At 44.0% G+C, this 23,684-nt stretch overlaps 1 protein-coding gene across 5 annotated transcripts in view; it reads left to right on the top strand.

Annotated features, from left to right (window-relative positions):
* The window catches only part of IFT52 (intraflagellar transport 52), a 29,627-nt gene extending 13,173 nt beyond the window's left edge, over window positions 1–16,454 (top strand). For 4 of the 5 annotated variants that reach the window (XM_057703481.1, XM_057703483.1, XM_057703480.1 and 1 more), the window contains 7 exons: window positions 1,352–1,438; window positions 2,974–3,042; window positions 6,639–6,793; window positions 11,141–11,228; window positions 12,180–12,288; window positions 14,168–14,313; window positions 16,193–16,454. In XM_057703481.1, coding sequence (XP_057559464.1) covers window positions 1,352–1,438; window positions 2,974–3,042; window positions 6,639–6,793; window positions 11,141–11,228; window positions 12,180–12,288; window positions 14,168–14,313; window positions 16,193–16,240 — 702 coding nt within the window. In that variant the 3' untranslated portion in view covers window positions 16,241–16,454. The remainder of the gene's footprint in view (window positions 1–1,351; window positions 1,439–2,973; window positions 3,043–6,638; window positions 6,794–11,140; window positions 11,229–12,179; window positions 12,289–14,167; window positions 14,314–16,192) is intronic. The other variant, XM_057703482.1, reaches the window with a different exon arrangement.
* The last annotated feature ends 7,230 nt before the right edge of the window (window positions 16,455–23,684 follow it).

Below are 23,684 nucleotides of genomic sequence, written 5' to 3'. Positions count from 1 at the left end.
CTGCCTAGTTCGTTCAGTCACTGCCCTGTTCTTTCTGTAGAATTCTACCCAGTTAACTTTCTATTCTCAGTAACTGGTCTGTTTGCAGTGATTATGTGTAGTAATTGTATTATTTTTCCTGTGAGGCATTTGCTTTTAATATGGGACAAGTCAGAGTTTGTTTTGCAAATTTTGTTTTATTTGCAGAATTTGTGTATTTGTAGCTCAACATCTCTGGCATAGGTGTCATTCTTTCCCAGTGTCGTTTCAACTGTGCCTGTTCCCTGTGTGTGATGTTGCTAGAAAATCTGATTTCATTTTGTATTTTTAATACTGCGTAGTATTTTCTCATTACAAAAGTAACATGTTCATTGTAGAAAAATTTTAGAATACAGAGATGGAGAAAAAAAAAGAATGCTGCACTACTCTGAACAGGCCAGGCTGATGTTTTGATTATTTTCTCCTACTTTTGCTTGTGCCTCATTTTTGTTTATTTGCCTTGCAGGCTTTAAACTCTGGTAGCTGTACAATTGATGTATAGGAAAATGTTCTTAAAAAAAACACAACAGAACAAAACAAAAAAACTAACCTCATATTATGACAGAAGCGTTTTCCCAGGTTCCTGAAAACCCTTTCTAATATATAATTTAACAACTGGGGGAGGTTCCATTATTCTTAACCATATTTCTGAGGTTGAACATTTGGTTTTGTTTCTAATAGTTTGTGATTATGGCTATAAAGTTGTGCAGAGTTTTTGGTATATTTCATATGGCTGTGTTGCATTTGTTGACAGTTTCAACAGCAATGTGTCAAAGAACTTATTTCACTAAAACCTGACCAACACTGTTTATAGTCATTTTTTTTTCACTTGTTAATCTGATAGGAAAAAATACTTTGTTTTGATTTTTTAAATTACTAACATTAACTTTTTTTTTTATTATTAACCAGTCATTTCTTTTGTGAATTTTTCATGCTTGTGACTTAGTTTTCTGTTTGAATCTTAAGTACTGGTTTTTTTTGGTACTCATAAAATGTCGAAATCTTTACAGATTTGATTTGTCTTTTTTTTTTCCTTGAAGATTATGACTTTCATTTATAATTTCACTGACAGTGGGAGAATACTGTCAAACCAGTTCACATTGCTTTCTGTTAAAGTCATATCAAAGGGTATAGAAGGTCTAAATTGAGAGGCAGGTTGGAATATATTTGTTACCATAATTGACATTTCTAGACCATTAAAATGCCCATGTGAGTTGGCACTTCTTAGTATATAAGACATTTGCTCATGGTTGTGATGATAAGTGTTTGGGGACTGAGGTGCCTGTGGTACATTTTGGGATCTGAATATCTCACACTGCTTTGTTATCAACAGAATCAAGGTGGGAAATTGGCAGTGCTTGGCTCATGTCACATGTTCAGTGACCAATATTTGGATAAAGAAGAAAACAGCAAAATCATGGTAAGCGCTTCCATTTTATCTCACTAGTGAATAATGTGTATGCTTTTCATGTTATTAAAAAAAAATACTACTGAGTTTATCTATTCATTTAAAACGAGCCACTCAGAGCCCATTATATGCCAGGCATTAAGGAGACAAAGATGAGTCAGGCATAGTCTCTGCTCTGAAAAAGTATATAGAACATTGAGAGAGAGCGTGAGAGACAAAAATAAATCCAGAAGGATGTGGTGAGCGTTTTTAAGCATGCCACCCCAGCCTGGGAGCCACCCTGGAGAAGAGGGGAGGAGCAGACCCAACCAGGGACTCGTGTGTAGAGCCTAGGAACTCTTGAACTTTCTTTGAAAAGTCACAGGTAGCCCTTGTAGAGCCCTTGTAGGGTGTCCTGCAGCCTTGGGCATAGTCAGATCTGTGAGTGTGGACGATGGAAGGGAGAGGGCAGCCTGGAGCCGGTTAGGAGGCTGGCGGAGTCCGCCGGGCAAGAGGGGACAAGGACCTGAATGAGAGCAGTGAAGGTGTGAGTGGGGGGAGGGCCTGGCCAGCACGAGCTGGGTTTAGGAGGGATTATGGTAGGACTGGTCGCTGATTGAGGTGGGGCACCAGGCAAAGGCATGACAAGTGCGAGAGGAACGTGTCCTGTGAAGGACGCCGGGGTGCAGGTTAGAGCTGGACGTTGCTGTGATGCCAGTGACTCACTCACCAGAGGGAGAAGGTCCCACTGAGCTTTTTCATTAATGAGGTAAGTTCCTTCAGCCTTAAGGATTTTGTCTTATAGAGAGATTGAGTTAAGATCTTGTTTCTGGGAACTCCCTGGCTGTCCAGTGGTTAGGTTGCGCTTTCGCTGCTGAGGGCCCAGGTTTGATCCCTGGTCGGGAAAATAAGACCCCACAAGCTGCAAGTTGCAGGAAAAAAAAAAAAAAAATCTTGTTTCTGTAGAATCTCCACGAAGTTCCACCGTCTCTAGACACTTCTAGGGGACATTTCGCATGTTCTACTTTTTACGTCCAGGCTGTCATCAGTGCATTGCACAGGGATTGTTTCCAAACTGTGAAAAAATTTTAATAAATTCTGACTGGTGATTAAAGGTTAGAGTGCCTTAAGATAAATGATAAATTTCCAATAATAATAATGGCACTAGGGTGAGGAAAACTTTTTAAGTTTTCATGTGATTTCACCAAGAGAAGGGTGGCTACCCTTTTTCAAATCGCTGGTGTAGTCTCTTTCCCTCTATCATTTTTTTTTCCCCTTTTCTTTTTTCCCTCTCTGTCCTACCCAGTTATGTAGGGATCTTTGAAGTCCTTTCTGGTGTTCAGGGTCTTCTGCTGTGTTCAGCTGGTTCTCTGTGGGAATTATTGCATCTTTTGATGTATTCCTGATGCATCTGTGGAGAGGGATGCATTCCATGTCCTGCTACTTCACCGCCATCTTTCTCTCCATCCCCTCTATCATTTTTCTTGATTGAGTTAACTCGCTAATCCTGCCCTCAGCTTTCTCAGATAACCAGATGTGTAATTCTGTGTTTATTTTTTTAAATTTAGGATGTTGTTTTCCAGTGGCTCACAACAGGAGATATCCACCTAAACCAGATCGATGCTGAGGACCCGGAGGTAGGAGGTTATGAGTCATTAAAAAAAACCTTTGAAATGGAAAATGGGTCCAGCTTCTCAGAGCCACTTCTAACAGTTCTAAAGGAATATCTATCCCTTACTTTATCTGTAGGATGGGTGGCAAGAAATGATGCTTTTTGCAAGATGAAGGACACATTGTCAAAAATAATAAATCAGTAAATTATATAGTCATTGAATTCAACGGGGGTGGGAGCCTCTCTCTCTATATGTAATGATTGGAATTTAATATATGCTCTCTGGTCCAAACTTTCAGAATCAGTATCTGTAAAGAAATACTTCTTTCAAAGATATGAAGGATATAAACATAATTTTTTCATGAAGAAACAAAGGTCATCATTAAGTTTTAAGCTCTATTTGTTGCCTGTAGGAATAACAATCCTAAAGGCATTATGATAATGCTTATCAGAGAATGGATAGGAGAATGGTGAGACCTGCACTGGACTAGGGACCAGTAACCACCTTCTAGGTCCCACTCCACCATGAGCCCTGGGACCTTAAGCAGGTGATTTTTTTTTTTTTTTTTAATTGGAAAGGATGAAATTAATTTGGCTTTATTCACAAATTCCTTAAGCAGGTTATTTCTGACCTTTTTTCATCTTAATTTTCTAACTAGTTTTGGGGACGCTAATACCTGTGTTCTCTGTCTCACAGGATAATTGTGAGGCCTAAATGAATAGATGTAAATTTACTTGTTAAACTAAAGGATGTAAAAAGGCCTATATACCTGTCAAGACTTTTTAAAAAACTCTTGTATTTATTATATACCAGGCACTGACTATCACGTGATTCCACAACAATCATCTTGTTTAAACATCACACGGCCCTGGGAGGTAGTCTTATTCTCATCTTACAGATGAGGAGGATGAAATTCTGCAAGATTTCAGTATGCCCAAAGAGCAAGCAGTTACAGAGCTGAGACCCAAACCCAGGTCTCCTGACTCAAAGTCTACTCATTCTTCATTTAGTTCTCTGTTTCTTAAACTCTGAAATATCAGGAAAATGATTTCTTGGCAGTGGGTAGCAGGAGGTGGGCTGGCTGTCCGCTGACTGCTTCTGCCCTGGGCTGAGGACTGACTTGGCTGGAAAACCCAGGGGCTGACTTGGGTTAGCAAACAGGAGAGCCCTGTGTCTAAAATATTCCCTTACATGGAAACATTAAGTGTGAGGCTGTTTTGCTTAAATTCCTCCTGAAAAGTGATGTAAGCCCCCAAAACAAAAGAATTGGGGTGCAGCCAGGAATTCGCTTTTCAGGTCTCACAGGACCCAGCTCTGAGTGGACGGCATCTTTGGCAGCTGCCAATCCTAGTTAGAATGTCGTGGGTCGAGGGGAGCAGCGCTAGGAGGTGCTGGGTCTGCTCCTGTCCTGTGTAGCCACCTCGCTCCTGCTAATTTTCTGTCATTCCTCTTTTCTAGCTGAGGAAACTAAAGTAAGTAAATTCGAGGTTCCCGCTTAGATTAATACCTGGCTAAGCCGTTATTAAGGCCCACTTCAGGCTGATTCCGGAACCTGTGCCTTTTCTACTGCTCTGTTGTTCACACTTCAGCACATGTGTCACTGGGCTGGGTCCGAAGGGAAGCATCAGTAGAAAACCAGAGGAGGGGAGTGTTGTTAAGGCCTTTCTCTGAATCCATGCAGTTTCATGTATCTTCCAGTTCTGAAACCTGGTGAAAAACATCCTTTGTATTGTCAGGCTTTGGAAAGTAAAACACTGGATCCAGTCACATTGCACAGTAAGAAATTCTGAAAATCTAAGCTTCTTATGATTTCAGATCAAATCTTGCAATGTTGGAATGGGTTTCAAACCCAGACAATAGCACCGTTTTAAATGAGAGTTAACAAAGTGATAGCTTGATAAAGAGCTGAAGGAATTTCCACAACAGGTTGTAACCACAAAATCTGCTAGGAAGTCATGAAAACCAGTGGTCTTGGGAGGACTCTTTTATGTTTCTATCTGGACATCTAAGACCTTGATAGTTGTCTGAACGAGAATTTTGTTAACAAGCTTCCATTCGGAGCTGAGAATCAGCCGCAGGGTCTTTGAGATTGCTGGGCCCATGCTGATCTCCGTGCCATGACCCGGGTGTGTGTCCTGCCACGGTCAGTGCCCTTGTTACTGCTCTTGACTTCATCCCTATCCTGTTAGAGGGTTGAAGGCTCTGCATCAGCCAGATAGTGCTAGGGAGGGCATTTATTTGTTGATGCTTCTCCTTTGTTTCTTGTCTAGAAGAAAGTTTGAGGACTGGAGGAGTTTTCAACACTTGGGATAGAGAGAAAAGTGAGCCTCTGTCTCGACGTCTCATTTCCATTGAGCTCAGGCACATCTTGCCAAGTGCTGGAGCTAGAAAATGTGGAACAGTATGTTGTGGGTGACTTTAGAGATCAGTTTTTAAAACTGTCACCAAGTTGGCCTTGTAAGAAGTCAAGGCTAAATGCAATTCAAAGGAAAATTAGGAATACACAAACTCCTGGTTGCCAGCATGCATTTATTTAAACTTAAATTTATTGCTTGACTAGATAATGCCTTCACATAGTTTGGAATTCAGAAGCATGCACGATGAACAGTCTTCCTTCTGTCTTTGCCTACTCATTTGGTTCTCTCCACAGTGACAGCATTCTTAGCAGTTTCTCATCTGTTCTTCCAGAGATATTGTATACAGAGAGAAGCAAATATGGATGTGTGTGTGTACTCTCCTTCCCCCTTGTTTTATCCAAATGGTTCTGTGTTTATATGCTTTGTATATACACTGTCTAGCACCTTACTTTTTTAAAATTACCAATATGTCTTGGAGGTTTTTCCATATTTATAGATTTCTCTTGATTGTTTTTTGAAAACTGTGTTTTCCATTATTTGTACTGCAGTACACTATGGTTTACCTCTCGATGGACATTTAGGTTTTCCTGGTCTTTTACTGTTACCAGTGTGTCATCATTAAGGGTTCTCAGCAGTGCTGCAGGTGTGTCCTCAGCTAGGGGAGAAGGACTGGGGTCTAGTGTCCAAAGAGGGGTCACAGGCGGTTTGTACGTAGGACAGGAGAGAAAGCAGGGTGTACGGCCCAGATGCTGGTGGCTGGAGAGAGGATAGATGTTAAATGGACTTCCCTTTTTGGTTGCTTCTGTTTTCTCACTGAAATAGAAAATGAAGTCATCAACTAAAATTAAGAAAGGGAAAATCATTTTAGATGGTTGACATGACAGAAGGAAAGTGTTGCCTAGGAGAATGGGACAAGGGAATGAACTTAAGAATTTAGCTGATGGCTGAGCACTCAAGATCAATGATCACAGATGAAAAGGACAGTCGGCAAGGTTGTGCGTTTCTCCAGCCGCATTCAGCTGTGTGCGGACCGGCGTGAGTCATTGCAGAGCTGGGTTTCGCCAACATTGGGGTTTACCTGGGTGACCTTTGTCCTTCTTTCCACAGAAATTGGCTTATTTAAGGTTTAGCTGTCAGTGATCATGAACAGTGAGATGTCTTAGCAAGAGAGCAGAAATATTGCAGATTTAGACCTGAGATGTTGCAGACCGGAGTAATTTCTTGCCCCTGCTCTGCTGAAAGGAACCCTCTTGTGGCTTTCAGATTTCTGACTACATGATGCTGCCCGACACGGCCACCCTGTCCGAGCGTCTGCGAGTGTGTCTCCAGGAGGGCGATGAGAACCCGCGGGACTTCACCACCCTCTTCGACCTGTCCATTTACCAGCTGGATACCACTTCCCTCCCCAAGGTCATCAAGTCAGTACCGCGGCTCTCTCAGCTGCTGTGCACTCCATCCTGAGTGTTTGGTTTGAAAACATGAGCCTGGGGATGGGAGTTAGGGTCATGGCAAGTGCGGTGTGCAAAACATGTTCTCAGACCTGTGATGAGGTCGGCCGAGACCGCTGGGAGGTTGGGCGGGGCTTGATGCAGAGGAACCTGCCAGCAGTTATCAGCTCCAGCTGGGTTCCAGGCTCTGTACTGGGCATTTAGAAGGACAAACTCGTTCTGGTTTGCCCAGGACTTTCCTGGTCTTAGCACAGAGAGTTGCACGTCCCAGAGACCCCCTCAGTAAACCAAGGTGGGTAGTCACCAAATAAGTACTCCTCACTGTGCCTTCATATAATACTTTCAGTGGTCCTCTGAGTTGCCTGCCTCATTTCCGGCTGAGGAAACTGAGGTTTTGAGAGGGGAATGAGTCTCCCGCGGTGGAGCAGGGATTTCAGGCCAGGCCTGAGTGACTTTTAGGCCAGTGCTGGACCCTGTTCCATTGCCTGTTTTGTCACTGTTTTGCATCCCGAACGACGGGCAGGGACTAACATTGTTGAGCATCTTTGGGCTGGCACAGGATCTGCATCTGGATAAGCCAAAGGCTGAAGGCACAGCTACAGATGATTGTCTTACATCCCGCCCCTGTACTTACATTCAAGGTCATCAAGTGCTTATAGATCTCCCACTGTGCTGAGCACCATACCCAAAGTGTATGGTTTTATGGAAGAGACAGGTACAAGCTGTGACGCAAGGTTATTAATCTAATGCTAAGTGTGAAATATAAAACTGGAAGCCGTGGCATAATGAGGAAAGAGAATTCGATTTTGACTGAGGTGAGCAGGGAGGGCTTTAAGAAAGAGAAGCCCTTTTAGCCAGGCAGTGAGGATTTCAAACAACATTTCTTGGTGATCTGTGTTTGCTTGGTCCTCTGCTGGGTGCTGCACTTTAAGGGGTGAGAGGATTTCAGGAGATGGTTGGGGATGTTGGGAGAGGACGTTCTGCAGGGAGGTCGCTTTATGAGCAAAGACAGGGTGTGTCCAGGCAAGGAAGTTCATTCCTAATAACCATTTGAACTGCATTTAGCCTTGACTCCTAACAAGTACCATGTTAAATTTTCTGTGTGCGTTGCTTTATCACGTATAATCATAATGTGGTTATTGTGCTCGTTTTACATATGAGGACACTGAGGCACAGAGAAGTTAAATGGTTTGCCTAAGATCACACAGCTAGTTTTCAATGGGGCCTGAATTTGAATCCAGCCAATTTTTTTTTTTTTTGGGGTGGGGCAGAGTATACTGTGCAGCATGTGGGATCTTAGTTCCCCAGCCAGGGATCAAAGCCACGCCCCCTGCATTGGAAGCGTGGAGTCTTAACCACTGAACCACCAGGGAAGTCCCTAATCCAGCCAGTCTTAACCCCTGAACCTGGGAAGAAATTATCTAGAGATTTGTGGGAGATTAGAGTGTTTCTAAAAGGCAAAAGGGCACTAACATCCCCAGAGCTGCCAGGACATCTCTGTCACCCCCTCGCTACCTGAAGCCTGCAGGTGAGAGCCAGGTCGTGAATCCTGGCTGCACATTTGGCTCTTGATTTTGAGCTCCAGTGCTCCCTTCCTGACTCAGGGCTTTTCTTAGCATAACAAAAACTTCATCAGGCTGCTCCTCTAGCTGCTTCCAGTCCAACTGGCTTCTGCTGCTTTGACCAGCTTCTCTCCTGATCCGGCCATCATGACCAATCTTAAGTGTTGAATGAGGGATTGATTGGAACTGTCTGCTGTTTTAGTGTCAGCAGAGTGATAGATGTTTCAGAAGCTCACACGGCTGTTTTAATTGTATTTGTCTTTCATACCGCAGCAAATGGCAGCAGTTACTGGTTTATAGTTTCTGTATGGAGCTCTTAGGTATTTTTATTTGCATGTAACAACTTTTGAACGTAATTTCTCTTTTTGAGTAAAAATTCCATTAGTCATTAGATATTTATGTCAACTGTAGGGTATTGCTCTGAAGTGACTTCATTTGTCCGCCCGGTCTTTATTGATGCCTGTAGAGTGTGAGGTAGAGACAGACACTGTGGTGTCCCTGCCCTCAGAGTTCTTGGTGGGTTGGGGAATGGGACATGGGCAGTAAAAATGCAACGCCAAAGGTCAGGCCAGCAGAATCTGGAATACAGAGCAGCGCCATTTCACAGATTCGTTTATAGTGATGGCATTTATTCTTCCCCTTTTCCCATACTGATCGTCTTTCTGAATTAGGTTTTACATGTTTTAAGATCAGCTCCTCCACCCATTTCCCATCCCTTCAAGTACATGTTGGTTACTAGTAGGAGGAAGATTTGGGCAGGTGGTGAGCTGGGTGAAGAAAGGGAAGACTTAATGGAATTTGTCTTATTATTAACGCAGGGCTTCAGGACAGTCGCCTCTCTCTAGGGACAGAAAACAGAATATCCTGGCTAGGATGACTGAGACCAGGACATGGCAGCATGGTTCTTTGTGTGTGGGAAGAAGGCCCTTTAGCTTAGAACTGCCTCTAATTCTGCCTTCTGGGTAGGCTGAGTCACAGGGCTTCTGGTTGGCAGGGATGGGCCAGATCTCAGTTCTAACCTTGCCTCTGTCATTCCCTAACCACGTGACCTTGGGGAGCTACTTGGTCTCTATACCTCTGTTTCATCTTCCGTAAGAGATCACACCTACTGTCCAGGGTTGTTTCAAGGATTAAATGAAATAAGTGCCTCACACAGGGTCAGGCACAGTGCTTGGCACGTGACAGATGCTCAAGAAAAGTTATTTCTCTCCTCTCTGTGGGGATCTTCTGCTCATTGCTAGGAAAGATGCTCCCCAAGCGCTTGGGACTAGTGGAGGAAGTGACAGCAGTAAGGTCAGGTAACAACTGCCTTTCTGCAGCCACAGACCTGTCTCCTTTCTGAAAGCACCCATACAAAGAAACGGGCATGAACTTTGTCCATACCCCTTGGCATTTGCTCATGTAGATGAATTTTGAAAGACCACAAATGAGCATACAGTTTCAGTTGGGTGAGTGTATTTTAATTTGCCTCATCCCCAGAGGAGGGTAGCCAGCTTGCATGATCTGTTCCATGATGCAGAAGGTCGAATTGATGTTTGAGAGAATGGAGGCAAAGGGGGAGCTTCAAGAAAAAATGACCGCGGGGGAAGGTCAGCACTTGACTCTGTAAACTCCTGCCTACCGCCCTTGCTCCGCTGCAGCTGCTCTGGCTGCCCTGCTCTGCCGTGAAAATGTCTCACCCCTCTTTCCCTCTTCTCCTCTGATCTGGCCTCTGAGGGTGACTGCATGACCTGCCCCTCCCTTCACTCAGGGCTGCTGTGACAAGCTGTACTCCCTGCCCCTTCCCTGTCTCTGTCCATCTCTCTTGATCTGCTTTTCTCCCTAATGTTTATGAATCCCTGGCACCTTGGCTTTTGTTTACTGTGTGTCTCTTTTCTGCTAGAATATCAGTCCCACAAGGGCCTGCCTTGGTCTCTTTTTTCCCCTGCTGCTGTACTCCTGGCAGATAAAACTGTCTGGTTACACAGTAGGTGTTCAGTAAATGTTTGTGCAATGAATAAGCACACAGAAGTGCATGTCCTGGACTTCCCTGGTGGCACAGTGGTTAAGAATCCACCTGCCAATGCAGGGGACATGGGTTTGATCCCTGGTCCTGGAAGATCCCACATACTACGGAGCAGCTAAGCCCGTGAGCCACGACTACTGAGCCTGCGCTATAGAACCTGCGAGCTGCAGCTGCTGAGCCCGCTTGCCTAGAGTCTGTGCTCCACAAGAGAAGCCACCACAATGAGAAGCCTGCACACCACAGCGAAGAGTAGCCCCCGCTCGCCGCAGCTAGAGAAGGCCCACAAGCAACAACAAAGACCCAACGCCAAAAATACATACATAAATAAACTCTTAAAAATTTAAGAAAAAAAAGTGCATCTCCTACAGATCTGTTCAGTTGCCAGAAGCAGACTTCAGAGTTGACTGCTGTCTCTTGATGGTGAAAACAAAGAAGGAAACAGTGAGTTACAAGATTCACAGTGTCCTGTGGGTAAAAATTAAAAGCCTATTTAGGAGAAGCCTGGTAGGAAACTTGAAAGAACTTTCCCTTCCAGTTCTCAGTAAAGTCAAGCTATTTGCTACAGTAGAGAAGATTTCTGAAAGGATCCTTGCATTCCGTGTAACAGTACATTTCGTGTGATTTTTAGTTTTTTTTTGCCACAGCGCTGAGCCTCTTGATTTGTTGGAGGAGAGCACCATGTGATCAATTAGACGTGTTTTGCCTTAATGTCTCATCTTGATTCCCGCTTTTTTTATGTTCTTAACACAGGGCTCACGAGCAGCTAAACGTGAAGCATGAACCTCTTCAGCTCATCCAGCCTCAGTTTGAGACGCCGCTGCCAGCCCTTCAGCCAGCGGTGAGTGGGTGTGTGGGGGGCATCCCGCCACAGAGCCCTGCTGTTTGCGCCCCCCTCACCAGCTGGCCTTCTCATGGGATCATGTTTCTCTGGCTCTAAACATGCACCAAGACCAAACCTGTTAGTATTCTACAGGGACTTCCCTTTGGTGTAGTTCGCAACTGAGGAATCAAGGGTGTGGACGTCTCTGGCTGTTAAACATTTCCCATCTTGTGGGGTTGAAGGGCATATATGAGAATTCCTGGGTGGAAAGGAGGAAGAACTTTTTGCTAGAAAGCTTTGAGCTTTCTAGGCAACTGGCACTCAGATTCACAGCCCAGTTCTAACAGCCCAGGGGACAGTCACGTGTCTATAGGTTATTTTTCAACATTCCAATCTAGCGTGAGCTCCATTTGCCTTCAAAGTTGTCTTGTTGTGCCACATTCTGGAACGCTGTGAGCCAATTGGCTTCTTCTTGGTAACCTGAAAGTCTGCCACAGTGGAAGTGTTTACAAAACAGAAAATGACAAATGTTTCAGATCAGGCCTCTTGTTTTTGAGTGATAGTTCAGCATTTATCAGCACACCACTGGCTCATACCTGCGAATGCTAGCTCTAAGTTCAGCACTTTCTACACTAATCTACATCTGTTTCCCCAATTTCTGTCCCTAAAGAACTCATGATTAGATGAGAAACCATCAAATGTTCAACACATAAGCCTGAGAAGCCCCAAGCTGTGTGTCCTTGCATGAGCTCATGGGCACTGGTACATCAGCTTGGCCAGTGCTATGGTGTGGTTGGAGCTGGTTCTGCTAGGGGGCTTGCAACGGGCTGCCGTCTTGCTTGCTGTGGTCTCATGGGTTGGGGCAGAAGGAGGTGCTGGGCAGTTCATGCTCTCATTTTCCTTATGTCTCATCACTGTCAGTTATGGCTTTGGACATGCTCTCTCATGAAAGACCTTTTTGCCTTTTAGGTTTTCCCTCCCAGTTTCAGGGAATTACCACCCCCTCCCCTGGAGCTGTTTGACTTAGATGAGACGTTCTCCTCAGAGAAGGCCCGGCTTGCTCAGATTACCAATAAGTGTGAGTTTGGTCAAATTTTTGTTTGTTTTCTTTTGTGAGTTTTATTAAATTGTGAATTTCTGAGATTTGCCGTGAAAGAAAGCTTAGAGTTTTTGTTCTCCCTAGAACACGATATGAATAGGAGTTTAAAAGTACAAGTTTCGTTTATTTCATGTAAGTGATGTTAATTATTTCCCTGAAGGTCAGTTAGCTCGGTGAGCTAGTACATGGTGCCAAGCAGAGGCCAGGGTCTCAGCTTTAATTCCTGCGAGTCTTTAGTCCTGACCTACTGAGTGACCCCAGGAGGAATTCTGACTCTGCCTGCCTCTTAGCAAATCTAGGCTGTTGGTCATAGGACCGTTGAATAAGAAAATTCAGTCAGGGCCAAGAGGATTACAGAGAATTCAAAGTGGAAGGGATTCTATAAAGAGTCAAGTGTGCCCACCCTGACCCGTGGGTGAGGACACAGGCCCCCGGCCACACAGCTGCAGGGTGAGTGGTGCTCCTGGCTCTTGGCTCAGTGCTCCTCCCTACAGGCCCCACCTCCAGCACAGCAGGTGGGCCTGTGCATGTGCGCTCAGAGACATAAAATGAACCGTCCATTTTGAGGCAGTGACCCCACTCCTGGGAATCTAACCTAGAGAGATAAATGAAGGTACACAGATGACTACGACACTACTTACTAAAAAAATAAAATGTGATTGGGAATAGCCTTAGTGTTCACTCACAGGGGAATGGTAGTAAATTGTGCCACAATCAATGGGACAGTACGTAGTCATTACAAAAGAGGTTTGCAAAGGCCAGAGGGTGACACTGAGATTCCTAAATGAAGAAAGCAGGATATAAACTGTACTTAGAGTAGGATCCCAACTGTGTAAACATCTATATGCACTCGAGGACCAGAAAGGAATGTACAAAAATGAAAATAGTTCAGTGTCAGACACCTTTACTGTGTCTCTGTTCCATGCCAGGCATGGTGGTAGGTGCTGGGCAATCAGAAGTTAGCAGGACCCACTAATTAGTCCAGTAGGAATAATAGACCTGTGAAGGGTCAAACGTTTTGAGCCAGCATTTCTGTTTCTAGCAATTTATCCTGCAGAAATCCTAGTAGAAATGCATAGTAAAAAAGATAGAGATGTTAATTGTAGCATTTGAAAAATTGACAACAGTCTAATGGTCCATCAGTAGGAGGATTGGTTAAAAAAAAATACATGAAACAACAACAACAAAATACATAAAACAAAAGGGAACAGTATACATCTGTTAAAAGAAAGATGTTAAGCATAAGCTTCGACATGGAATGTCCATGTTACATTGTTAAATGATGAAGGCAACTTACAGAACTATTATAGTTTGGTCCAGTTTTTTTAACACATATGTAGATATGTAGGCATGCGTGGCAGTATTTCCCCTAGGTAGTATTGGTGGGGGTAGAGCTCGAGTGAGAGATCATTTCTATCATAATATTAAAAATGCAAATCAGAGAAGAAAAATAGAAAGTACAGTATGGTATAAGAAGGGCAGTAATGGCTGTCTATCCTGCTATTTAAAATACCCATATGTCCTTCTCTTAATGGTCCTTGTGGCAATCAGAGAATGGTAAATTGATTCCCTACTGGTTGCTCCTGTTCTTTGTAATGTAGGAATGCCAGATCTGAGACTGTCTAGCCAGAACCAGTCCAGCCTTATTCTATTTAGGAGTATCACATTTCTGTCCTCATTTACAAAAACAGCACATCAGAGATCTCTACAGTTTAAGTCCTGTGGTAGCATTACCTGAGGAAGAGGTGAGTGATCTTGAGAGATGTAGAAACCTGACAGGGATACCAAAACCACAGTAAGTCTGTACTTGGGGAAGGGCAGGGTCAAGGGTGAATCTAACTGCCCCAACTGTGCTTAGGTACTGAAGAAGACCTGGAATTCTACGTCAGGAAGTGTGGTGACATCCTTGGAGTCACCAATAAACTACCAAAGGACCAACAAGATGCCAAACATATTCTTGAGCACATCTTCTTCCAAGTGGTAGAGTTCAAGAAACTGAACCAGGTACAGAGCCAGAAGGCCCACTCAAGTGGGAGCCCTTCCAGTGGTGATATCATCCATAAACTGGACTCGTGCTCTATGCCGTTGATTCATTCTGCGAGTATTTCACTATCTACTAGGTGAACAAACAGACGACAATCCCTGCACTTAGGGAATGTGTATTCTAGCTGGCGGACACAGACAATAAACAATAAACATAATATATAAGTGAATCACGTAGGATGCTAGGAGATGATGAGTGCTATAAAAAAGTGGAGTGGGATCAGAGGGGTCCGCGTGCTGAATGTGGTGATTAAATTAAATGGGGTGGTCAGGGTAGGCCACAGTACAAAGCTGACATGGGAGCAAAGACTTGAAGGTGTTGAGGGATTTGGCCCTGGGGATAGTGGGGGGACGAGTGTCCCAGGCAGAGAGAAGACCTGTGCAGAGTCCCTAAGGCTAGGCTCTGCCTGGCTTATTTGAGGGACAGCAGTGATGCCTGTGTGGCTGGAGAGAACTGAGCCAAGGATGGAGCAGCAGGACGCGAGGTCAGCACTTTATGTGAGGAATCATCGTGCCCTGGACTTGGGACCAAGAACTTAAAAATTATACCTGGCCTTCATCTTATCTATCCCTGGACAGGATTTCTAAAATTAAATGCCCAACCAAGGTTGGTAAATGGGCATTCATTTATGTACTATTGATGAGAAAATAAGCTGGTTCCACTTTTATGGAGGTATTTTTTATAATATTCAGAAGTCCTAAATGTGTACACACACACACACACACACACACACACACACACACACACACACACACACACACACACACACACACACACACACACACACACACACACACACACACACCTTTTGGCCCAGCATAATCCTCAGAATTTCTCTTAATACTATAATCCTGGGACTTCCCTGGTCGTCCAGTACTGCAGGGAGGCATGGGTCTGATACCTGGTCAGGGAACTAAGATCCCGCATGCCACATGGCATGGCCAAAAAATAAAAGTAAAAATAAAAAATAATATAGTCCTGAGTGTGTCTAGGTTTACCAGTCAGGATGCTCAGTGAAGCATTGTTGTAGAAAAAAAAACTTTCCATCAGTAGGGAACTAGTTAAGTACCTAGGGTGCATCCATAAGGTTGAGAAGGTTTAGAAAGTTTAAGGACTTGGGAAGACACTCATGATACAGTACATGGGGTGGGGAGAAACAACTATGAAACAGTATAAAGAGAAGATCCATGTTTCATACACACACTCACACGATTTCAGATGCTGAGTGGAAAGGCTGATTAGGGTCTGAGCCACTACTGGCCGGGCCTGGCTCTGCTGGGTACTCATCCCATAGACCTCCTCTGTGCCAGCAAGGTGCTAGATGTCGGGGTGGCGGCAGTGAATACAGTCCTTGCTGTCTGAGCTGCATGCAGTGGGGGAGACAGGACTATATGGGCAATTAGAGTGCTCTGAGATAAGCGCCAGGAAGGCAACTCAGAGGCAAGGTATTGGTATACTTGCTCAGCACTGAAATGTGGGATGGGGGCCAGGGGGATTCCCAACCGTACTTACCTTGGTGGCAAGGCAGGGTCAGACCCCCACGGCCAAAGTAAGAAGTCTAGTGTGGTGTTTGCATCAGTACCGCCAACTGTATTTGCTCCCCACTCATCATGGTGGGTGATGGGCTGTGGTCAAAGCCCTGTCCTGGTCATGAAAACTGATCCTTGGGCTGGATTTAGCCTTAAAGCCAGAGATTACCTATGTGTCCCAGTTAATGATGATTTAGAATCTCTAATCAAAGTCCAAAACAACAAAGGGTTCACATTTCAGGTTTTGAACTGAAATAACAGTTCAAAATAACTAAATAACTAAAACTCTATGTCTTCTTGCCTCATCCAGGAACATGATATTGATACAAGTGAAACAGCATTCCAGAACAATCTCTGAGGACCAAGCGTCTTGAAGCATTTTCTGCCTCCTGATTTGCTCTTTGTAAACTCTTTTTGAATTGTCCTTCAATTCTTTATCAAAATTGTCTGTACAGTCTTTTCTCTGAGCTGTGGAAGATCTGTGCATCTTCTGAGGTGCCCAGAGAGGGACAACATTTCTAACTTATGTAAGATACGTTCCATTTTTTAAATTAAATCTGTTTGAATCTGTACTTTTATAATTTATGCATCAGTCTTTCATTGAAGTCTTTCCTTTCGACTCCAGTTCTAGATTTACATCTCTTTTATCAGAAGCATAAATAACTCTCAAGCTTATGAATACTATACAGTTTTGGACTAGTTCAAAAGGATAGAAAACAAACTTAAGCCACAGTCTGTCTGCCCCACTGTACCTAATGAGAAAGGTAAAGTAGTTGATAGGTATCTTCCTTACGTAGATCACTCCTTCATCTCCCAGTTGCCCACAGGCATAACCATTTGGAGGCTGTCTCTACCCATACTTTGTCCCTCTCCTCTGAGCTCTTGAACACTCAATTCTGTCATCATTTTAGGTTATAATGCAGGGCAAAATGAGATCATCTGTCCTAAAGACAGTGGGAGAGACTATACCTGCTTGAATGGAGCAGTTGACGTGGAAATGCACAGCAGTGTACTGGATACACTGGGAACCAGCTTTGAGGAAAGCCTAAAAGCCAGATAGAAGATTGCAGAACCACTGCCAGTGTGTAAGGAATGTGGTGCAATGGGAATAGCTTAGCTGGTGGGTTCTGTAAAGATGGGAACCGCGGAAGGAAGACCCTTAGGGGGAGCAAGGCATATAACTCCAAGAGGAAGTAACCAGAGTGTGGACTTAAGATGCTGTTGTAGGAAAGATGGCATTCTGAAATAGATTTGGTCTGGGTGTTAAAGGTTGGGTTGGCAAGATTTTGAGCCTGATTGCCTGGAACAGTGGTGGAGCTTTTGGAGGACAGGGATTCTGAAGGGTGAGCTGTTGCTGAACATAAGAACCAATTGAGACAATGGCAATTTATGCCAGTGGTAATAACCAGTCAGTAGCTACAAATACCTAAGGCTTAGGAAAGATGTCCAGTCTCAAGATCTGAGTTGTTCACATGGAGTTGATAACTGAAGCCAGGAAAATAGTCTGTCAAGGAATTAAGATTTTTGGAAATTTATTTAAAAAAAATTTTTATTGGGTATAGTTGCTTTACAATGCTGTGTTAGTTTCTGCAGTACAAAAAAACTGAAGTTATACATATACATATATCCCCTTTTTTAGATTTCCTTCCCATTTAGATCACCACAGAGCATTGAGTAGAGTTCCTGGTGCTATATAGTAGGTTCTCATTAGGTATCTATTTTATACATTTTTGGAAACTTAAGACCTTGGGAAGAAAGGCTTAAGTCACATCCTGAATTTCTAGTGATCTGTTCATGTTAAAGCTCTGTAGGCTTCCATTCTCTCACACTCAAGCCCTAGTGCAGGGCTTATTCAGAGTAGCCAAGCCAGAGCACAGTGTTGCGGACGGGGGAGGCCACTTTGCTCAAAGGGCAGAATCTGGGGACCAGCTGAGAACAAGCAGCTGTGGAGTAGCAGGGAGTGTCGTGGAAATGTATTTGGAATACAATACAATATTGCTCAACAATAACCTTCCAACCCATTTGCTCTTCTCTTACACTGTGGTTTTGGTTCTCCTGCCATTGAGAGGTGAAGTCTGTGTTCCCTCCCTCTGAATCTGGCACTACAGAAGTGACACTGTGTGACTTCTGAGGCTAGGTCATAAAAGGCCATACAGCTTCTGCCTGGTTCACTTGGGACACTCACCTTTAGAGCCACAAGCCTCCATCCAAGAAGTTTGAGGTCACCAGGATAAGGCCATGTATAGATGTTCTGGCCAACAGCCAGAGGTACCAACCTATACAAGCATCACCTGCTAAACACATGAGTGAAGAGGTCTCCAAATGATTCCTGCCCCCAACATGAAGTCACCCCTAGTCTTCGAGTTGTCCTAGCTGAGTTCCCAGACATCATGGAGCAGAGATAAGCTATCCCTGCTCTGACCTTTCTGAATTTCTGACCACAGAATCTATGAACATAATAAAATGGCAGTTTTAAGCCATTACTTTGGAGTAAATTGTTATGCAGCAATAGCTACAATTTTTATTTTTTATTGAGGTAACAATTGTTTATAACATGTAAGTTTCATGTGTACGTTACATTTCTACTTCTCTATTTCCCGCAGTTACTTAACCACCAAAAATTTGGTTTTCATCCATCACCACACAGTTGATCCCCTTTACCTATTTTGCCCTCCCACCACCTCTTCCCTCTGGTAACCACTACTCTGTTCTTTATCTACTTGTTCATACAGTTTTAGAAGGAACGTTTTGGATCTGAATTTAATCCAACTTCACTTTCCAATGGGGACACAGAGGCCTAGGGAGACCTAGGGCCAGAGGAGCACTGCCTGCCTGCCTGCTAACCTGAAGCTTCTCCCCCCACACTCCTGACTCAAGAAGGTTCCTCGGAGGGGGGCAAGGCCTGTCCTGCCGTGCATCAGCCGGCTTTCCCCTTTCATCTATGGGTGACTTGTCGGAAGGATGTGTTTTTCCCTAACTTATGAAAAATTTGAAACATATAGGAAAGTGGAAAGAATAATACAATAGACACCAGTAGCCACCACCTACTTTCAAAAGTTAACATATTGCCATATGTACTTTTATGTGTCTATAACTTTTCTTACTGAACATCGAAATTAAATTTTATATATTGTAATACTTTACCCCTTAATATACGTCACTGTATAACTACAATATACCATTATCATATCTAATATTTAATACTGATTCAGATGCCCCCCAATTGTCCCCAAAATGTGTTTTATAGATGTTTTTTCAAGCCAGGATCCAGTGAAGTTTCACATATTGGATTTGATTCTCTCTTTAGTCTCTTTAAATCCAATACGCAGTCTCCCCACCTCTTTCTTGTGTTCCTTTTTCTTTTTTTTTAATGGCATTGACTTTTTTTTAATAAATGATTTATTTATTTAATTGGGTCTTTGTTGCTGCACACAGGTTTTCTCTAGTTGCAGTGAGCAGGGGCTACTCTTCATTGTGGTATGCAGGCTCCTCATTGTGGTGGCCTCTCTTGTTGCAAAGCAGGGACTCTAGGTGTGTGGGCTTCAGTAGTTGTGGCACAAGGGCTCAACAGTTGTGGCTCACAGGCTCCAGAGTGCAGGCTCAATAGTTGTGGCACACAGGCTCAGCCGCTCTGCGGCATGTGGTATCTTCCTGGGGCAGGGATCGAACCCGTGTCCCCTGCATTGGCAGGCGGACTCCCAACCACTGTGCCACCTAGGAAGTCCCGGCATTGACTTTTTTTTGGCACACGGGCTTAGTTGCTCTGTGGCATGTGGGATCTTCCTGGAGCTGGGATCGAACCCGTGACCTCTGCATTGTCAGGCGGATTCTTAACCACTGCGCCACCTAGGAAGCCCCCGGCATTGACTTTTTGAAGAGACTAAATTAGGTGTCCCACGGGTGTCTAGATTTATCTGATGGTTTCATCATGGTGTCTATTAACTTGTCCTTTTATCTCCCTTATTTCCTGCAAACTGGAAGTTAGACATAAAGGCTAGCTTTGAATTAAACATTTTTGGCGAGAATATTTCATAGGTGATGCTATGCATAATGTCCACTATTAGTGAAGTTAAGTCTAATCAATTGGTTAAAATGGTGAGCGGGGGTGTTTTTAAATTCAAACATGAGCCCTTTATCCCAGTTGCTGTTCACCTATGTGCACATACTTTTTCTGGTACATAAGACACTTGAGATGAAAAAGTTAACTGACTCGAACAAGTGTTTCAACTGCACTCTTTAAAACACACGCACACAAACAATAAAGTGATAGTACCAGTCCTAGCAGGTAACAGCAAAATAAATTAAAAATTTGTTGGAGATTTTATTTGTTGAACTCAAAAACATTTCTGATCGGAGAAATGTCAGTATCAATATGAAGAAGAGAAAACATAAAGAGATGTGTGGGTGTCAAAAGGTCTCTCCTCCCCCAAGAGCAGGGAGGAAGACTTGGGGTATCTTATGACAGATCACAGATCCATTGTGTGGCTTTTGCTAAGTTACTTCTTACTCATAAAATCATATATGAGATGTTTTCAAACTCTCGCGTAAAAGGTCCTAGAGCGCTACGTATGCCTTAATGAAATTTAAATTTTTTTAACTAAAAAAATTTAGGTAATTTAAATTTTTAATTAAAAAAAAATTTAGGTAGGGCTTCCTAGGTGGCGCAGTGGTTAAGAATCCGCCTGCAATGCAGGGGACATAGGTTTGATCCCTGCTCCAGGAAGACCCCACATGCCACGGAGCAATTAAGCCCGTGTGCCACAAAAAAAAAAAAAAAATTTAGGTAATAGCTAAGCACAGCACTGAAGGACGTTGAAAGAAAGAATTTCACCCTCTTCAGCCATTCAGTTCCCCTTTCTGCAACCAATGTTACTAATTTCTTCCGCTGCCTTCAAGAGACAGGAAGAAATAGATGCTTTAAAAAGAGTAATAAATCTTGCTTATACCAAATGTCAACTTGTAGGCTACTTATGTTTCATCCTAGGGTTGCGCTCCTGCAGCTCACATTCCGAGAGAGAAATTAACCTCGTAAGAGTCGCAGACGGTGACAAACAGCGTGAAGGCAACTTGCAGCGTTAGGGGCTCGTCCAGGGCTTGCTGAGCCACACGGAGAGCCAGGGAGGGCTCGAGCCATGAAGGGGGTCAACCGGGCTCTGGGCCGTGACCGCCATAGTGTCACGTCCCTGCCCTGCTCCCCCTCCTCCCCTGGGCCTGGTTTCACCCGTCCTCTCACGATCCGAAACGGCAGGCTTTCAGGGAGCATGGCTCTGAGGGCACGTGGCCGGCGAGATCCGCGGGAGAGACAGGGGCGCGGAGAAACGCTGCGGGAGCCCGTGAGCCCAGCAGCCGGGACCCAAGCGGGACCCAAGTGCCGCCGCCCTTTAGTGACGTCAGGCCGCGCGACTCCCGCGATGCCTCGCGCGGCGCCTGAGCTGGGGCGCGCGCGCGGGCGGAGGTGCTCGCCCCGCGGTCAGAAGGTCTGGGGTCGTCCGCCTTTATTCACTAGTTGGGCGGCTCGAAACAGGTGACGTCTCTTGTCCCTGGTGCCTGTGGGCGGCGAGAGACTGCCAGGTGGACTCCAAGGCCTGGTTTTCCCTCTCCATCTTCACAGGGGAGAGTGGTGTTGCGGCCGAGGGGCCTGGTCGGGCTGGGCAGTGCAGGTGGTTTCCACCTGCCTCTGGATAAGGCCTTGGTGTCCACCGTCCGTTTCCTCTCTGAATTTGTGCCCCAACTCCTTAATTTGCGAGTCCTTCCTGCTTGATTGCTGAACTGCAAGTGGCCACGTTACAAAAGGAAGAACTAAGTGTTTGTGAAAGCCGATGCCCCAGAAGGTCCAGGGTAAGAAGTCAGAGGTGTGGGCTGGACGTCGTGTGTGTATAAAGCAGCCCAGGATCCTGGCACTCCGCTCGGAATCCCATCCCCCTCATCAGGAATGCAGGAGATTTGCATTACTTCCCTAGTAGACGAGGGATAGAACCCCAGCCCCCTGCAGTGGAATCACGGGAGTCCTAACCACTGGACCGCCAGGGAAGTCCCAGATGGTTTCTAAGAGACCAAATTCAAACCCTTTGCGATTGCATAAATGAGGACACCGCTAAGGCTGACATGAGTCTGGACGGACCCAACCAGGGTTGATTCTGTGGTCAGTGACCCCACACTTCTGCTATTGATTGAAGAGGGACCCCCTAGTCATGCAAATAGAATGTATCCATCACTCCCCCAAAACTTCTTCAAGTCCCTTTGTAATCCCTTTTCTACAACCATCATCACTTTAGATTAGCTTGCAGTTTCTAGAGTTGTGTGTAAATGGAGTCACACAGTGTGTACTCTTTGTCTTTCAGGATAATTATTTTCAGATTCATATTGTATGTGATTCCTTTTTATTGTCAGAGTGGATATATTTGTTTTATATCTGTAATTTGTTTATCCAGTTACCTGTTGATGGATATTTGGGTTGTTTCCAGTTTGGGCTATTACAAATAAAATTATGTAAAAGGCTCTGTGTGAACGTGTATATTCATTTTTCTTGGCTCCATATGGCTGGGTCATATGGTAGGTATGTATGTGTTTAAGAAACCGCTGAGCTGTTTCCAAAGTGGTTGTACAATTTCATATTTCACCAGCAGTATTTGAGAAGTCTACTCCCCATCTTCAACATTTGATATGATTCGTCTTTTTAGTCAGCGATTCTAATAGGTGTGTAAATCTCTCTGTGGTTTTAAATTTGCATTTCCCTAATGAAATAGTATTGAGCATCTTTTGGTGTTTTTAGCCACTGGATGTATTTTGAAGGTAGAGTTTGAGGGTAGAGCCAATAGGATTTGCATATGGGTCAGATAAGTGATGTGAGAGAAGAATCAAAAATGATTTCAACTCAACTCTAGTCAGTGCTCTGTGGTGACCTAAATGGGAAGGAAATCTAAAAGAGTGGATATATGTAAATGTATAACTGATTCACTTTATGGTACAGCAGAAACTAACACAATATTGTAAAGCAACTATACTCCAATAAAAAATTTTCTTAAAGAGTCAAAAAAAAAAATGACTTCAACTCTAGAATACTTCCTTAGTACTTCCTAATATTTCTCTCCCTGACAGGCACTGGCTTTCCCCTCTGGTCACCTTGCAAATTCCTAAATCACCCAGCTTTAGAAAAGCCTTCAGTGACCCCTTTGGTTGATACCCACAGCCCCTGCCTTTATCTTCACCCCTAGAGATCTAATTTTCCATTTACTCATTGTCTCTCCTATCAGCTGGTGAGTTTTTGGAGAGTATGAATGTTGGATTGTCTCCTGATGACTAGTCCCTGGTGCAGTCAAGCCTCAATCATTTCGGCATATTTTCACAAACTGTACTCTCAATTTACATTTCCAAGTATGGATGCTTTGCTTCAAGCCACTGCCCACTAGCTATGTGATCATGGCAACTTAACATCTGTGTGCCTCAGTTTCCTTATCTTTAAAATGGGGAGCTTGTTGATTGATACCTGCCTTTCATAGTGATGAGCATTAAATGCAAAATGAATGCAAAGCTCTTAGTATGGTGCCTGGCCCATGGTGTCTTCGCCAGTAAAATCCAGCTGTTATTTTCTGACCTGAATATTTTGCAGGTCCTCTGCTGGAACTCAAATATAGGTGCTTTGCAAATAGTTATTTGTAAGATCCCAATCTTTTGAGAAGAGATCTCAATCTCTTTAGAGAAATTTCACTGTTGAGGTCTGATTTCTTGAATCAGTTAATTGAACTGATTCCCTGCATTGGGGTCCACCCTGTTATCGAAAGTTTCCCATTTCCAGTGCTGGT

Source organism: Hippopotamus amphibius, chromosome 12, assembly GCF_030028045.1.
Source record: "Hippopotamus amphibius kiboko isolate mHipAmp2 chromosome 12, mHipAmp2.hap2, whole genome shotgun sequence".
Classification (NCBI taxonomy): domain Eukaryota; kingdom Metazoa; phylum Chordata; class Mammalia; order Artiodactyla; family Hippopotamidae; genus Hippopotamus; species Hippopotamus amphibius.
Note: the sequence above shows the minus strand (reverse complement) of the source record. Positions and strands in the feature narration are given on the sequence as shown.